The sequence below is a fragment of the Amblyomma mixtum genome, chromosome 5 (assembly GCF_055824585.1).
Source record: "Amblyomma mixtum isolate Tamu chromosome 5, ASM5582458v1, whole genome shotgun sequence".
In the NCBI taxonomy this organism is placed as follows: Eukaryota; Metazoa; Arthropoda; class Arachnida; order Ixodida; family Ixodidae; genus Amblyomma; species Amblyomma mixtum.
In genome coordinates, this window is record NC_143016.1 from 40,777,177 (window position 1) to 40,795,413 (window position 18,237).

General features: G+C 45.9%; 1 protein-coding gene across 8 annotated transcripts in view; it reads right to left on the reverse strand.

Moving 5' to 3' along the window:
* The window catches only part of Sap130 (Sin3A-associated protein 130), a 75,025-nt gene extending 57,424 nt beyond the window's left edge, over positions 1–17,601 (reverse strand). For 4 of the 8 annotated variants that reach the window (XM_089544113.1, XM_089544114.1, XM_089544110.1 and 1 more), the window contains exons 1-3: positions 17,444–17,601; positions 16,416–16,620; positions 8,541–8,661 (exon numbers count right to left, since the gene is read on the reverse strand). In XM_089544113.1, the coding sequence (XP_089400239.1) occupies positions 8,541–8,661; positions 16,416–16,620; positions 17,444–17,451 (334 nt within the window). In that variant the 5' untranslated portion in view covers positions 17,452–17,601. Of the gene's footprint in view, positions 1–4,151; positions 4,211–8,540; positions 8,662–16,415; positions 16,621–16,897; positions 17,009–17,033; positions 17,414–17,443 lie in introns of those variants that run through there. The other 4 variants (XM_089544115.1, XM_089544111.1, XM_089544112.1 and 1 more) reach the window with 4 other exon arrangements.
* Positions 17,602–18,237: the final 636 nt, after the last annotated feature.

Genomic DNA, 18,237 nt, shown 5'->3' on the forward strand with positions numbered 1-18,237 from the left:
AGTCGAATTTCCCATGGCCCCACACAAGTTGTTCTTCTGTTCCCTCCTTTATTACTGTTCATTTATGCAAGCACTCTGTCAGCAGAGACAAAAGGAGAAACGAACAGCAGCAACGGACAACCAAAGCAGGCAGGGCCTTTGCCAAAAATACAAACGTTCATGTGGTTTGACAGTGGGCCACGAGTAACACTCCTGGAACTCCTGGGCTCTGGACGGACATAGACGATAGTTCTCCCCTCACCCTCAAAAGATCTGCACCACTGGAGGCACAAGGTAGGCCCACACTGCAGGGCCCAAAAGCACTCCTGCTGGCCTGCATATTTTTGACATAGGCCGTACACCTGCAGTTGACTGTAGTACACCAGAAAATGCTCAAACTGGCAACAGTGCTGGAAAATTCTGATTACCTTTTGTTTCACAAAACACGCCATTATAATCATCAACTAAAACCAAAGTTCAAAGCTGCTTTTCTGTCCAAAATGTGTGCAGTCTTCTGCTGGAAGCTTGGCAACCAATGATATCTGCCCAACCTCAATTGCCACAACAATCAGCACTATTGCACTTCAATCCACCGTTCAAGACCGCAGGTTGAAATTACTTATATTCACTGCCTTTACCATTCATGTCATGTACTAAATAATGTTCCCAGCCACTTCCTTCCACAATGACTTTTGGACTTCCAAGGTATAACACACATATAAGCCACAAGAACCAAAGGTAACCAGACCGTACCTAGCTAGAAGAAGTCGGGGCAGCAAGCGAAGAGTGCAATGTAATGTGAACCCATTTGCCAGCAATACATAACTGCAGCCAAGCAGCTGCAAATGAAGCACTGGAATTGAGCACCGGTTAAAAATACGCATCACCCTTTGCAGACATAAAAAGCACCCCAGATTTTCTCTACTACCTACTATGTATGCAGCCATATATTTAGCGCCAAAGGCACTTTTGACAAGCTTTTCTTTTAGCCACATCGCAGAAGCTGTATGCCAATCTGCTTTGACCATTTGTCAAACTAGTAGATGCACACCAGTGGATGCACACCGTTTGTCCTTGTCATAGACAGTGTCAGGAAAAGAATTGATGGGCAATCATGTGGTGTGATGTGACAAATCTGCATTAGCAGTATTGGTTTTACATTTTACTTTTTCCCCTTTACAACGATCGCTTCCGACCGCATCTTTGATCTTGATTACGCCGTCCCTTTTTCTGTCTGCTGCTGCGTAGGCTTCTGCTAGGCGGGGCTTCTGGACGGTGGGTGGCGGCCACGCTACTAGAACTGAATCAGTTTCGCAGCTTCCCATCCCAGCCAGCGGCAAAAGGGGGCCCCTGTGGAGGTCACGAGAACTAACAGCAATGCAGTGGAGTCTTGCTTCCGGTCAAGCGATGTCACCTGCTGCTGCCATAGAAAAACACACGAATGAGAGGCAGAGTAACCATTCTCGAGGGGCGCTTTCTTTTCAAATTTTTCATTTAGCTCACTTCTATTTGACATTGAAGAAAAGTGTTTAAATCGTAAGTATTTGCTGTCAGCTGTGGCTGTGAGCATAATGTCTATTCTCATTGCTTATCATCCAGGGTCAAAGACGTGTTCTTTTGGCTGTTTGAAAGAGGTGCAAAAATCTGTGGTGGTCGTACGTGAGTGCCTAAAACAAATTTTATTGCGAATTGCGTATATATAAGGCGAAAGTACTGAGACCAACCGCGAAACAAGCGTACGGAGAAGCTAACTGAGCCTTAACTAGCGCTAATTGGTTTCTCTATGCTGCCCGGTGATGCGCGCTCAAAGATGCATAGAGCTACAGTTCGTGTAAGTGGAATGTGTGCATGAGAGAGAACTGCCGCAATAGTGGTTTTAAAGCATGCGGTTATTGTATACAAGTGGCGCGTGTAGATCTTTGTGCAATTCTTACAAAACTGCATGACTAATGCTTCTTTGCAGAACATGTACCGGATTAGCTATATGCAAAGATGCCAAATTCGTCACGAAAGCTCACAGGAAAATGAGCCAATGGCAGGAGTCTATTGGAGGTCATATGTAGCCAAGATAACTTTCGTAATTTGTTTGAAGTGTAAAGGTGTTTATTCGAAGAACAAACAAATGGGCAATAGTGGAATTTCTCCTCGACACTTTCCATTCCCAAAATCAGCTGGTGCCAGATATTGAGTGTCCCATAGGATGTTGAGTGCCTGACTGCAGATTTCGCCTGTGTACTCTAGGACCCATTCCCACCTTCTACTTCTTCAATACACAATTTTGCACTTCACATTCTGGCACAAGACAAAAGTTATTCTGATATCTTCCATTTCTCTAAATGCGTGAAATGAACTGTAATCATTTTTTAAATTCCATATGTAAAAAAATAGAAAATTTGTGCTACATAATTTTTTTTTTCATCTTACCTATGCATCCGATATCAACCAACGTTTATTTCGACATCTTCAAAAGGCGACGGAAGAAAGTTATTATTGTTGCTTAAAATCGGAACAAGCAGCTGCCTAGCTCCCAGCTGTAGTACGTTGTTCACACTACACTTGCTTTAATAATCTTCGTTTAATCGGCCAGCTCCTTTGCTGCTAAGCGTCAATCCTGGAATTGGTGATCTCACGAACTGTAACTTGTACGTCAAAAATTATAAACATCCAGTTTTGTCTTCTGTGCCAGGTCTCAGTGGTTTGTGAGTGAAAATGGACTTATGACTTATGTCCCACCCTGTACAACTTGCAAGGAAAATTATTTTAATTTGTTAATTTCACGCAATAGTGCTTTTGAGAGGAGCTTGAAATGCTTCCGGTAAATCAACAATGGCCGAATATCTACTGCTTTCTCACCAGCATTCGCTCTTCACACCTCTATTGTACCTCAGGGACAGAGTGGAGGGACTCAGCCAGTCTCAAAAGCCTTGTTACGGCGCGCTGTGCCTTAAAGCAATGCATGTGAGCCAGCACAATACTTCATCTCCCGCTTCGGTCCACTGGAAACCTCTCTTACGGCAATTTCAACCTCCCTCCCATCCGCAATATGGTGAGCGTTTAGTGCAGTCTGCTGGGGTAAAAATTTGGAACGCGATACCCATTTCTCTTAAAAACTCACACAATTTTGCTGGTATGTTTAAAAAACACTTAACTGAAATAATTGATTTAACCTGAAATTCTTTTTTCGTCACAGTTTTCTGTTATTATGTACTTTGTATGTAACACGATAGTTTTTACTGACACTTGATGTCCGAAAGTTCTTTTTGCATGTCATGTTTTCAAAGCTATTTTCTTTCTTTTGCCGTGCCGAATGTTATCTACCAGTGTTATTTAGACTGATTTGCTTTTAATCTTGTACTACGCTTACGCTTTTCTGTATATGTCCGCCGTTTTTGAATTTGCTTTTACGTATTTCGTGTACTTGGACCCGAACTAGCCGCTGGCTATGGGTCCAAAAAGTGTTTGTATTTCCTGTAAAAGAAATTCGAAAATAAATTGAAATTGAAATTGAAACCCATCTCTGTGGCTGCAGTACCTCCTCCTAAATCACATCTCCACACACTCCTCCTCTCGTCCAGATATTCACAAGGAAGCAAATGTCTCAAGCAAATGCTTCTCTTCAGCCGTCACGAATGTGATCACCTTCAATTTGTTCACGAGACAATGCCATATAAAAGGGGACACCATAGAACTTTCGCGGCACTTGTGTTAGCACCCTATTATCGTGTCACACATGAACAAGCGGCTGTGCTTTGCCTGCTTTGTTCCAAAGATCGCATATAAAGCAAGCAGCACGTATGCTTTGCGACCAGCGTGTGAGCAGACGATGCACTGGGCCGGAAGCAAGACTCGATTGCAGCACCATTAGTCTGTGTGACTGCTACTGGGGCCACGTTTTTGGTGGAGCTGCGAAACTGGCTTGTTCTCATAACATTGGGTGGCGGCTCGTTGGCGGGAGGTGCCTTTCTACCGGTGAGTGCTTAGAGGCACCATAGGGTGCTTCTGGAGGGTGGAGGCTTTCACTCATTCACGTGCGCACACCCACATTCATACACACGCAGCAGCACCCTTTTTGCCGAAAGAGGACCATACTGCTAATGCAGCAAAAACTCAACAACAGTGGCGTAGCCAATTTATCACTGCCTTATCCACCACATTCTCAGACTGCCTCTCACCGTGCACCATGACGAATGGCAGTATGGGGTGGCTGTACCCTCAGCAACCAGTGTGAGCCCTGTAGGACCAACGAAGGCTCAAAGGCTGCGACAAGAATTCCTGTAAGCAATGGGCTACCACAGCAAAGAGTCAATATGTGTACAAAGCCAGCATTCCAAGACGACACTTTCAGATGGTATACAGTCGAACCCGGATATATCGAACCCGCATATTTCGAATTATTGGCTATATCGAACACACAGATTACCCCCTTGAAAATACTATGTAAAAGTATAGGACAGTTGCGTTGTATATCGAATTCCATTTTCGCCGGACATTGGATATATCGAACGCCGCGCGGCGCCGCGCCCCTGGAAGGTGCGCTTTCCCCAAAGACATTCCTGTCCGGTCCTCAGCCGCCTCAGCGGAGAACATTTCCGCAGTCAGCAGGCGCAGGGCCCTTTTTTTTTTTTTTGTTCCCCGTTTTTGCGCCCCACCGGCGCGAGCTTTCCCACTCCTCCTCTCCTCCTGTACCGCCGGCGTGTGCTCCGTCAAGGTCATTGGAGATCAGCGAAGAGAGAGCGCCGCATGGAGACGCGCGGCGACCACGCTTCTTGGGGAAAGAGAGAGAGAGAGAAAACGGTCGCTCGTGGGCACATCGTGGGTCTGGGGAAAAGAGAGCTCAGAAAAAAAAAAAAAAAACGAAGCCCAGAGCGCCGATCTTTCTCCCTGCTCTTTCTTTTCCCTCTGTCATTCCTTCGCAGCCGCGTTGACTGCCGCTCGTATAGGCTTCGCTCTTATCGCTCCATCTGCGCCTCGCGTGTTTTTTTGTGTGTGTGTGCCTGTGTTTCAACGCGCGACGTGAAGCAGGCCCCAGTAGCCAACTGTTTTGGCAAGGCAGGCCTTGAAGTGGCCGGAGATTAATGTCCGGAAGATTTAGATGACGATGAGTGCTTGGACGACGCGTTTCGCGACTTGTCCAATTTTCTCGGCGCCGTTCCGTCCGAAGTGACTGTTGAGGACTTTAACGCTGACAGCGAAGTTCAAGCGGTAGCTGGCGTTCAAGACGCCGACTCCAGCGACGACGAGGGCAACTGTGTTGTCGAAGAAACGCGTCCGTGCGCAGCCACTGAACTGGCGTCAGCGTTAGCCTGATTCGGCGCTGTTGCGGCGAAATGGAAGGCACTGTGCTCTCGCACCTGGACAGTCTCGAGGCCAGTGTTTTGAACTTCGTTTCCCAGGGGAAAAAGCAGCCCAAAATTAGTGATCTTTTTTTCCGCGAAATAAAGCGCTTTCACATTGCGCGCCCATACTATGTGATTCGCGGCTGTTCCAAACGGTAAGCCACAATTTGTTATGATCGGGAGTGCAGTTTTAGCCTATATCTGTATATCGAATTTTCGCTATATCGAACTATTTTCCGATCCCCTTCGAATTCGATATATCCGGGTTCGACTGTATTTATGCTTTTTCAAGCTCCTTTTCAAGGCAAAAAAAAATAGATTGCTCCAGCCTCCCACTGCCATTCAAAAGCTTATGTCATGTGAAGGAAATCTAGTAATCTGGCTAAATTCTATTACTACAAAGACATGCATAGATTTCTGATGGAACGAGAACTGATAGAGCATTGTTCCCACGTTCAAAAAGCAATGCTTGAAACCTCCAATTCCCCACCTTGGCCCACTTTTACCTTTCCGCATTATATGGGTAGCTATTGATATCAGGCCCTTCACACGGAATACAAATTAGGCAGTCCAATGTCCTCGCTTCAAGGCAATTTCACCGTTGTGTCTTGATGAGTTTTAGAGCTGAGAAGTCTCTCTCACTGTCTACTGTATGCAGTATGACCACAATCAGGTATGAGCCAGCTACGCACACCATAAGAGAAAGCAGTTCTTTCATGTTGTTTGCAACAAAAAGCAAAATGTCTGCAGCTGTCAGCTTTTGCAAGTGCTGAGATTCAATTCAAGCACAAAGCTGGCAAAAGCAACCCACTCTCCCAGCATTCCTTGGTGGAGTAGGGCACAGATTTTCCAGCGCACTGACAAAACAGAACATTTTGAAAGTGCCAGGCATGCCAGGCATGCCAGGATGTGCCAGGCATGCAGGCACTGGACCATAAAACCTCATTAATATGACCCCCGTTAATTTGGAAATAGATGTAATTTGAGCTGCCGACGTAATCCTGACCAACGCCTGTGTAAGCCTAAGGGGTGTCGGATTCGGAAGCTGCTAGGCTCACACCAGTTAATTCAGACGCACTCCCGACCGGAAGCCACGTTGTTGTATGGATAACATAGCGAGCGATCATGCTAATATCACGCGTCACATCTCATGTCACGTCGGAGCGGTATTTGCGGTCCTCTTATGTCAGGCAACAGCAGGCAAGATGACATTCTAAGGGCCCTGGCGGCAAAAATTTACACAACCGCATAGTTGCCATTTCCCTTTTTTGAGTATCACTCTAGACCATGGTGATGGCGACCCGGCTGCGCATCGGCCAGGCAGATGAGTAAAGTTCTGCACAGTTTCGGACACTGATTGGTTGGTCTTTGCATTTTCCCACCAGAAAGCGTCTCGCCATTCTGGTGTTTCCCCTCCCTCAGTTTCACCTGCATGGTTCTTCCGTCCTTTTATTTGTACAAAACTGTGCTAATGTGCACATGTCAGGCATTATTCGCAATTAGTGTGGTGGTGCCTCTTCACACACAACAATGTCGCTTGTGAGGAGGCTCCACTGCTACTATGTTACACCAAGATAATTGCAAAGACAGATGAACGGGCTTGCTGGTAATTCATCCTGACAAAACAGCGCAGACAAGACAAGGACGATGAACAGCGCTCGTGCCCGCGTATGCCTTCCTCGTTGTTGTCTTGTCTGCGCTGTTTTGTCTCTACCCAAGGTATTCCCACTTGCGCTTTGGGCAGCGCAGCCATGCCCAGCAGGCAGAGGGGCAAAACTGGCGTCTACAAGTAGAACAGCTTTGGTGTGAGTAATAACGTGGCCCCGTTTAAACACTTTCCTGCATTCAGCGATAAAGTCGCAGTGATTTCCATCAGCAGCATTAGCAAACTTCAAGCCCTCAGTCTCCACCAAAGGTTAGTCATGAGGCAGGCAGTGGTAGGTGCGTGGGATTAGACATGGGCTGTCAGGCAGACTGGTGGGCGGCAAAACCACTGCCACCCACTGTGGGGAGAACCCTGACTGTGCCAATATGCTGGACATAAGATATGACCCCACTCAAGAAAAATGATCCCACCCTTAACATTTGCACCAACACTAACAGCTTTCATAATGTCGGAGGTGTGATCACGCTATCATTTGGAAGCAAATACAGCCATGCCCCGTAAATATGATCCCTGTTAACATGGACGGCTCGAATAATGGTCACTCGCTAACTGGACAATGGACAAGGTGAAAATGTGCAGAGCCCATTGAAGCTCATGTATTCTTGCTTTGTTAGCACATGGACAGCAATCATCACAAAAGTAGACTAACCTAACCAAATGGTTCTTACACAGGGTTTCGAATGCAGAGAACCAATGCAAGGGTGTGCAAAGGTACAGATGACTTACTGGTGGCTTTTTTTTTTGCCTTGTTTTGGTGTTTCGTGCATTGTAGTAAGCTGTGCAGTCACTGTGCCTTTCCATTTTGCACGTTTCAAGAATGAATGCAAACGAAGCTCTCTCAGCAGCCTCCTAAGTATTGAAAGGTGCATCCAGCAGCTATCATCCAAGCGGGTACAGATATGAGCTACTGGTCCGCGTAATGTGAACCTAGTAAGAAATACACCGTCACTCCATGGTCTCCTAATAGCTTCAAACTGCACTACAATATATTTAAGGATAATGACGGCCAGCACACAATACACTTAGAGCTCCCAAAGTTGTAATTTCTGCTTCACTTCCCACCACTACGCATAAGCATACCTTAATAACAAAAGCTTTTTTTTTATTTTCCGCTTTCTTTTTCTCCATAATTCGTTATTACAGACGACTCGCTTCATGAACAGTTTGGGTCGGGAACCAGTGTGTCCATATCAACGAGGCACGATGGCACAAATGTCCGAGAACAACAAGCAGAAGTGTAGCAATAATGAGCGTACCAATTTCCCCACTGCATACAGCACTTTCGTTTTTTCTGGGATGCTGCTACTGCATATGCATGACAGCTGGAGTATTACAACTGAGCGACTAAGGCATTTCATTCCTGAAAGATGTCATAGTGAACCCTTGGCACATGCTGGGCACCTGTTAAGTCACATTTTGCCCAGATTAAAGCAATGTACGTAGGATGGTTTATGCCTTTCAGCACTGTACTGCAGAGAAACTGGACTACTGCGCAATGTTTAAGAAGTCCCAGCCCTGCACAGCAGTCCAGAAGGAAAACAACAATAAGGTGAACATACCAGACTTGACAGTATATGATGGGGTAACAGAGGCAGTCACCACACCTCCGCCCGATGACGAAACTGAAATGGTCGGCTGCAAGACTGGCCGCGGAGTTGCAGGAAGTCTCTGGTTCAGTGTCTGGCAAGAAAGTCAAAATGAGAACACACATGAAGTCCAAGCATTGGGCAGCAGATTTAGAATGTAATGCACTTCAGCTATCACAAACACTTCTGTAGAAGCTTTGACAGCAGCCAATTCAATTGCCATCAATCTCAGTCACTTTAAAATCGTCACTGAAGACCATCTGTGAAGCCCACCCCTCATGTAAGGAAAAATAAAAAAAGGAGTAAATTCTATCAGGACATAAAAAATCGTTCACTCTGCAACAGCACTGTTTCAAGAGCGTCAAAGGCCCTCAAAGAGGTTAGGACCTCTTAAGTGAATGAGCACAGTTTTCCAAGAACAGTGGCCAGGTATTACAGCTTTTTACTTTGCACGGAGCCCATAACCTCAACTGGAAGGCCATGCATACTGTGGCTGCGATGTTTTATTACTGTTACTGAAGATGCGAAGACAAAGTGCGTTGTGAAGGACCGAATTAAAGCTGATGGGTGCCAAATAGGATAGCAGTTGAATGCAGCACTAAAGACTGAATTTGAAAAAATTCATAAGCAAGAAAGTAGCTAATTACTTGGAAGGTACTATATGGTTACAAATTCATCTGCATTTTGATTCTCTCATTCACTTCCATAGTTCAATCAGTTTTCGTTACAGATATAGTGTTTTTTTTCTTTTGCCTTATCTTTTAGCAACGTACAGAGAAGCAAGAATTAAGTGCAGGCCGCAAAGAAAAAAGGGGGGTCCAGGAAAATTCTACTAATCACTCCAGCCCTCTGCCAGAAGGTCACATGCAGAATGCTACTCTGAGATGTCGGCAATTAGTACCACTAAGTGCTGCAAGATAATACCTCCATTGTGTTTCAACAGCCAGGTGCCAAACAAATGGGAAGCCAGAGGATACTGCTTTTGTGTCCTAAAAATGCAGATCCAGCAAAGTAAACAAATACATCTTCTCTACACGAGTCTTTGGGCAGCAGTGCCGATGTTGACCGCAAGCTAGCTAGGGCCGTACTGGAAACTATCAGTACAAGTGAACTGCTGCATGCAAAGGTACGGCCTTTGTTAAGGGTTTACAGCCAAAGGCATTGGCTTCTGAGCCACGCTGTGCGGTTCATCACATAGTATATCACCAGAGTTATGAACATCTCGAAGCTGAGAGGTACCGTAGTCCTCATTCCTCTGTGAACTGGGACTCCAATTGATGCTACCAAGAGCCCCATTACAAGCCTTACAAGCAAACCTTTAGGGCTCCTTACCTTTAAAAAAGACTAAGCGGATTTACAAAACCATGCATAGAAGTGGACCTGCAAACCGTGTTTGATTTTTTTACTAAAGTTCAGCAAATATAAAACTGCGCAAAGAAGTTTAAAAACTCATGCTTACGCATTTCTGCAATGCGGGTGCCGCAGTGATCTCTAACGTTTTTTACACCTCGTTAATGTGGAAACTTGCTCTCCGGACAATGGACAGTACAAAAATGCATGGAGCCCATTGGGACCCATCTATTTTTGTCCCGTTAATATGGACAGCATTGAAAAGAAAATTATGGATGCCGTTACCAGATGTTCCGCCCCCTGTATTTTGAGTGCACAAACACCAGTGAAAGGTAGCGTGAAAGTGTAAATGCCGTTGTAATGGCTTTTCTGCATGTTTGTGGTTTTACGTGGCAAGGTACCCAGCCTACGCACCTTACCATTTGCCGCACTGCACGAATTGCTGTGAAAAAAATCCTGTGCACTCGATAGAAAGCCATATTCGGCAGCTCTTAGCAGAGTGAGTACCGAATTCTTGGGATGTGAATAGTTGTAGTAATCTTTTGCAATGCCTGAAGATGAAGTGTGCTTTGTGGAACATATGCCCCACAGAGAAGGTTATGAAATGAGTCGATGATAAGCCATAGCTTTTTTAGTCCTTGTGCCAGCATTGTAACTGCAAACCCTGTACAACTTCGCCACAACTGTAAGTCCTGTGAAGGGCCCACAACTGCCAATGAATTTCAATGAGAGTCGCCGTAGCAATATCAGCACAATTTTATCGCATATCAATTTCGGCACCATTTTTTTTACTCTATAGCCCAAAATACTGACTCCAGAGACTATCTGCAAGGCAAGTTACCTGAAAGTGCGCAGGGCACACAGTAAGTTCAGTAGAACTGACAGTAGCATACTGTTGTGAGCAAAAGTAAGAGACCCCTGCCAGCGCATGCCAAACCTTGCCAAACTGCATGCGGGCACCACCTGATGAAGCACTCCTGGCGTCGAGACTGGCAGGCACACAGGCCTGCACCCATCTCGACACAATGCAACAGAAACATGCACTGCACTGGTCTAGACACTAGCAGTGCTTCGTCAGGTGACGCCTGCATGCAGATCGCCAAGGTTCGGCACATATTGACGCATGGATTAGAGGTAGAAGAGGAAAGAGAGCGCAATCAGTAGAAGCAGACGACGCTGAAGTGGAGGTCCATTTTCTGGTGCCCCCGTTCCTTTGTTCAGCTCTTGGTGCCCTTGTTCAGCCACTGCATTCTCGTCAAAATGAGCTAGTATTGGTGGACTTTGAAGGAAGCAGCGGAGTTCCTCGAAGGCTTCGTCTTGGGCACTTTCCCATACGAAGGGTGTGTCATCTCGAGTCAAGGCTGTCAATGGCTTAGTTAGGCGAGGAAAATCTTGAAAGCAACGGTAATACAAGCATTATCACCAGAGTAATATTACCAGAGGTCTCTTACTTTTGCTCATGATGCTAGTACAAGTCCGCAAAATACAAATAAAGCAGCAGCTGTGCCCTACTGCCTTTGAATGCAGCCTGTTTGTCATAAAAACCAATTCTGCAAAAGTAAATACACCGGACCTATACTGGCATTTTTTTTTAACTTCTATCCAAAAATGCTGAAACCTACCTGTACACATTATAAATTTGGTTCTCTTATTTCTTGTAGCACCCTTGCTACTGACTGTGAAACGAGCATTAAATCTGATTCAGCTACGTGCCTGAGAAGCTGCTCTAACTTGGTAATACGCTTTTAAACGTATGAATGAATAAGGACCTTACTTGACCCAGCAATGAGCCCATGACTGCGCCTATGAATATTATTATAACTATAGTTGTTATCATCAGAAACAGGCAGAAACCAAACGTGTCTCAACCATCACATCAAACTCTCACAGAAAACAGCTACTGTTCGGCTACTAAGCCGGAGGACCCGGGTTTGAACCGAACCATGGCGGAGGCGAAACGCAAAAGGCGCCCGTGTGCTGTGCGATGTCACTGCATGTTAAAGATCACCAGGTGGTCGAAATTATTCCTGAGCCCTCCACTACAGCACCTCTTCCTTCTTTTCTTCCTTCATTCCATCCTTTATCCCTTCCCTTACAGCCCAGTTCAGGTGTCCACCAAGGCATGTGAGACAGATATTGCGCCATTTCCTTTGCTCAAAAACCTTTTTTTTTTTTTAGCAACAGCCAGCCATGATGTAGCAGCAAAGAATAACTGAACCTTCCTGTGTCTATCATCATCATCAGCAGCCTGACTACGCCCACTGCAGGGCAAAGGCCTCTCCCATGTCTCTCCCTGTCCTTTGCCAGTTGCGGCCGCAGTATTCAAGCAAACTACTTAATCTCATCCGCACACCTAACTTTCTGCTGCCCCCTGCTACGCTTGCCGTCTCTTGGAATCCACTCCATTACCATTAAGGACCAGCGGTTATCTTGCCTTTGCATTACATGCCCTGCACAAGCCCACTTCTTCCTTTTGATTTCAGCTAGGATGTCATTAACCCGCGTTTTTTTCCTTCACCCGCTCCGCCCGCTTCCGATCTCTTAACGTTACACCTATCATTTTTCTTTCCATAGCACGCTGCGTTGTCCTTAACTTAGGCTGAAGCCTTTTCGTTAGCCTCCATGTTTCTGCCCCATAGGTGAGTACGGCTAAAATACAGCTGTTGTATACTTTTTTCTTGAGGGATATTGGTAAACTGTCATTCATGACCCGAGCAAACCTGCCATATGCACTCCACCCCATTCTTATTCTTCTAGTTATTTCCCTCTCATGATCCGGATCAGCAGACACTACCTGCTCTAAGCAGACATATTCCCTTACTCGCTTTCACCACCTCGCTACCATTTGTAAACTACTGTTACCTTCCGAGACTGTTGAAGATTACTTTGGTTTTCTACATGTTAATTTTAAGACCTAACGTTCGGGTCTACCTGTCTAACTCATTGATCTTGCTTTGCAGCTCATCTCGTCAGTGACTTAGCAAGGCAATGCCATCAGCGAATCACAAATTATTTAGGTATTCTCCATAAACTCTTATCCCCAACTATTCCCAATCCAGGCCTCAGAACGCCTCCTGTAAACAGGCAGTGAATAGACTCAAAAGAAAACATTCGACAGAAGTCTGTCTGGTTGGGAAATTTAATGTTAGGAGAAGGTAAGTGACGCCAACCAAGTAAAATACAGGAAAAACACGACGTTTCGGGACCGGCTCGGCCCCTTCTTCACGGTGTGACTACGGGCGAGCGCAGCTTGGCTTTTTAAGCCCCTGTGTGGAGGACCTGCGGGTCAATGGCCGCAGCCCATGGACGTAGGATGAGGGGAGAGTCCCCAGGGAACGATTAACATTCTCTCGTGTTTGCTGTATGTGCCACGACTCGAGTAGAAGCCTCCTGCGTGGGTTAGCTTCCGTTTCCAATACAATGGTGCTGTCGAAGTCAATTGGGTGGTCACACCCTTCACAGTGTTCGGCCACGGCGCTGCGTTGACGATTCATGTGACGGACGTCCGCTTTGTGTTGGTTCATCCTTTCCGCGAAGTTCTTCGTTTCCCCTATGTACGACGCCGGGCAGACGGAACACGGAATTTTGTACACGACGCCCTGGGCCTTTTCTCTGGGCTGCCGGTTTTTTGGGCGGGGGAGAAGGCGACCGATAGTGCTGGTCGGTTTGTGCGTTGTCAGCACCCCTTCTTTTCCGAGAATGCGACCGAGCGTCTCGCTCACGCCTCTCACGTAGGGGATGCAAACACGTTTCCGCTTCTGGCATGCGTCTGAGGAAATAATAGACCGGATTTTGTTTTGCCTTTCTTGCTTCCTGATAATGCGCCGGATGAATGAGCTTGGGTAGCCGTTCTTTTGGAGGTCAGAAATGACTCGGTTCTTCTCCTTCCTTTTATCTTCACTTGAGGAACATATGGAGTCGGCTCTCTTCAGTAATGACGTCACGACAGATGCTTTGTGCGGGATGGGATGGTTCGAATCGAAATGTAGGTACCGTCCTGTGTGGGTTGGCTTCCTGTGCACCGAGGACTGCAGGCCTTTGTCGTGCCTTGTAAGTAGGACATCCAGAAAAGGCAGGCTGCCCTGCTGTTCATGTTCAACAGTAAATTGTATGGCCGGTTCAACTGAATTTAGATGACTCTGGAGGTTTTCTATCTCTGAGGTTTTCACCACACAAAAGCAGTCGTCTACATAACGGAGGAATAACTTTGGCTTGGGATTAAAGGAGGAGAGGGCCCGGCTTTCGACGTCTTCCATGGTTAGGTTAGCCACTGTGACTGAAATTGATGCCCGTGTTTTTCCTGTATTTTACTTGGTTGGCGTCACTTACCTTCTCCTAACAGGCAGTGAATAGCATTGGCAAGATCGTGTCTCCCTGCTTGACACCCTTCCTCACTGGAATTTTATCGCTGACTTTATGAAAGACTATGGTAGCTGTGCAAGCTAACGTTATAGATATCTTCCAATATTTTCACATAACTCTTCTACATTCTGATTCCGCAATGCCTGCATGGCTGCTGAGGTTTCCACTGAGTCAAATGCTTTCCCGTAACCAATGAACGCTATATATAAGGGTTGGTTATATTCTGCGCATTTCTCTATCACCTGTTCGATAGTGTAAATGTGGTCTACTGTCGAGTATCCTTTACGAAAGCCTGCCAGATCATTTGGTAGATTGAAGTCCGAGGTTGACCTGATTCTATTTGCGATTACCTTAGTAAATACCTTGTAGGTGACAGTCAGTAAGCTGATCGGTCTGTAATTTTTCAAGTCCTTGACGTCTCCTTTCTTATGAATTAAGATAATGCTAGCGTTCTTCCAAGCTTCCGGTACGCTTGAGGTCATAAGGCATTGGGTACAGAGTCGTTTATAGGGTGGATAGTTTTTCTAGCAAAATCTCTCCTGCGTCTTTCAACAGATCTGCTCTTGCCTTATCCTCACCAGCTGCTTTCCACCTTTGCATTGGTCCTAAGGGTTTCTTTACTTCCTCTTTCATTACTGGCGGGATGTCCCATTGCTGTGCGCTGCTGTCTCTCTCATTAACGTTCTGATTACAATGGCTACTGTACAGATTTGTCCAGAACTCTTAGACTATTTTAACTATCTTATCCGTATTGCTAATGACTTTGCTCTCTTTTGTCTCTTAATGCATATATCTGGTCTTTACCTGTGTCTAGTTTCCTCTTGACCGTTTTTAAGCTACCCCCGTTCTTTTGAGCATGCTCGATTTTCACCATATTAAACCTGCTAATGCCGGCTACCTTGCGCTCATTTATTAACTTTGATAGCTCTGTCAGTTCTATTCTGTCAGCAGGGCTATTCTGTCAGCTTTCATGCTTTGGCGCTTCTTACCAATGACAAGTTTTGTACTGTTTAAAGTGATTGCTGCGATAACATGACACGGCAAGCATGCACGCTTAACAGCAACCTGAGATGCAATTTCAGTCTTACAAAAAACTAAAATAATGAATACCAAAAAAGTAACAACTTAAAGTAACAATTATAAAGCAGATCGCACTTAAACTGAGGTCAATTAAAAGAGTTATCATGGCCTTAATTACAGTCTAAAATTAGTACAGCGCACATACTGCACCAACAGCACATTTAGCAACACTCTAATATACACCAGGACCCAGACAAGAGTAACAAGCAACATGATTTCACAACAGAAACTCTTATTTACAATACTGTACGGCCATTCATTGCATCTGCCATTTTGAATACTATAATATTTACTTTCACAGTTGAAAGCCTAACAATTATATTCTGATTAATGGCACGCTTCTGTGAAGCACTTAGACTGACAAGCATAGCTAAAGCTTTGCAAATACTTCACAGCAAAATACACAAGATGCCAGAGAATAGTGCTTGTTGCTTGGATTTAGAGCCACCTAGATGAATGTGACCACCGACAGACAAAAACACATGACAAGCCTATACTGCCAACAACACATGTGAAGCAGCAACTGTAACCTATATGATACACCTTGAGAGCATGCAACATATACAGCGTTACACAGCCATGTGCCAGTAAAGGCAGTGTAAAAAATCCCATTAATAACAACCTCACTTGCACAAAATTCAGCAACCAGACTTCCTTCATGAGTCATAGTACGATGATGATAGATGCAGAAAGGCTGTTGTAGTACGGTGTTTACATGCGCTGAACAACTTAAAGCAATTCATTAGAGGATTATACGGGGCTGATGACGCAAAATTCACAGCTAGGAACGAAATGTTCTACCGCTTCGTCAATGCTTTACTAGGTTTCATTGAATTGTTTAGCTCCAAAATTGACTAACACGTCGCCTCGGCACCAGCCAGCCTTGTTGACGGCTGTCGCGTGCGAGATACTCATCAGGCACTCTGACTTGCTTAATCTAAAGCTCTGACTTCCCACGCCGCTTCGTGAGGACGCAGGTTCTGAACAGAAAGCAAGCATGACAAAGTTGAGGAATGGGAGCACACAAGCCTCTGTTTCATGGACACAGCCGCTTACCGTGAACGCCGACTTGGACGTATCCAGATGCGGTCTGAGCGTGGGGCCGATCGTGGTAACCTGCAGTTGAGTCGATTTCGCCACGGCGGCTGGAGCGGTGACGACGTGCTGATGCGCCGTCCTGGGAGCCAGGTCCATCGGCTGCTCCCCTTTGTCAGGCGGTTTCAGCTCGACGCTGCCAGGGGTCTTTTGCACCCCCGACATTCTAAACGAGGAAGAAAAAGAGGCTCGCGTCAGAGTACGGTGTAGCATCTCCGAGATCGAACTCACGGAGCAAGGCAAATGAGGCGCGAGCGAGATGAGAACGAACTGCATCGCGCAAGGTCGACAGCCGCTACTAGCGGCGGCCGACGCAATCGTTTCAAAAAGGGGCTCTCCCCCGACCGCTCGCTTGATTCGATTTTTGAATGGCCGCGCGATCGCAGCTGGAAGACAAACAGCCGCGTTGGCACGAGAATTGGGAATGTGCAAGGGCGACGTACTACACACAAATCGTAGCGTCAGACGATGCACTCTCAATCATGGCGAGAGAAGCGGCAGGCACAGCGGCTCCGATCATGACCGCTGAAAACCCAGACCCGGGCCGTCATCCGAACGCTACGACGGCGTCAATTTTACCTTGCGCGTTTCTTCGAAAAGCTGCTCCGAGAGCTCCGTGACGTACAGTTCGCTGCGCAATGCGCTAGCGGCCGCTCCTTCGGAAGCCCAGGTGAGCTTGGCGGCTGAAATCATCCTGGTTAGAAAAAACGCCGCGTTGTTCCTAGACGTCTGGGGGCACGGCGCGTGACGGTCAGCTCTCACGGTGACGCAAGGAGATTATCGCCACGACAAAATCAGCCGCGAGAAGGTTTTGTTTATAGTAGGTCAAGAAAAATACATATCTGGCCAGGCGAGCTAGCTTGGAGACAGCCAAGCGCGAATTCAAAAGCAGTTGTGCCAGCGGCTCGGATCGCTGAAAATACTTGAAGAAGCTTGCCCGACGATCGGTCCACAAAATCGCACACACTTGGCAAATAGTTTCAACTTACTTTTGCATTCAGCAGGTACACCAGCTGTAGGTATTTTAAACTCCTGCCCCCACGAAGCAGCATAAGCTGTCGAATTTACGGCACTTGTGCGCATGTCCGGCTAGGCAGAAAATGTGGCGGGATAAGCGTGAACCTCGCAAGCAAGAAAAATAACGCAAATAGAAACCAAACATTTCAGCACTGTATTTTTATCAGCGTTGCGTTTTCTCAGAAATATATTTGTACTTATGCCAAAAATTACATTACTCGGTGAGAAAAAAAGCTTGAATAATTTTATATTAGAAACTTATAAAAGCCTAAGGAACGTTTCACGTTTTGTTAATGACGTTGATGATGGTGATGATAATGATACTTGATTGTTTTTTTTTCTTTTTGCAGTGAGAGGGCGCAAGTTGACACCCTGACACCCTGACCAGAAAAAATGGAAAGAATAAAAGAAAAAAAAACAAGAAACGAAAGGGCAAGAGGCGATACGAGCACATCACAGCCATGAGTCACTGAGTTCATGTCATCGCACCCTGTTTTAGCATCCTGCACCACTTATAGTGATATGTAAATTAAGTCTGGCAACGCCAACTGTTCTTGTTTGTCTGAGCTCTTGATAGATGGCAGGTCTGTTGCATAAGCTTCGAGCATAGCTTCAATGGTAAAATTGTAGATCGTACCATAAAAAGAGAAAAAAATTTTCCCCGTGAGCGCTGCCATCGTCATGACGCAGCATGTGTGGTACGGCGTGCTTGAGCCTAATGTCCCGTGATAGGCTTTAAAGAACAACGAAGGAATTTTAATTGCTT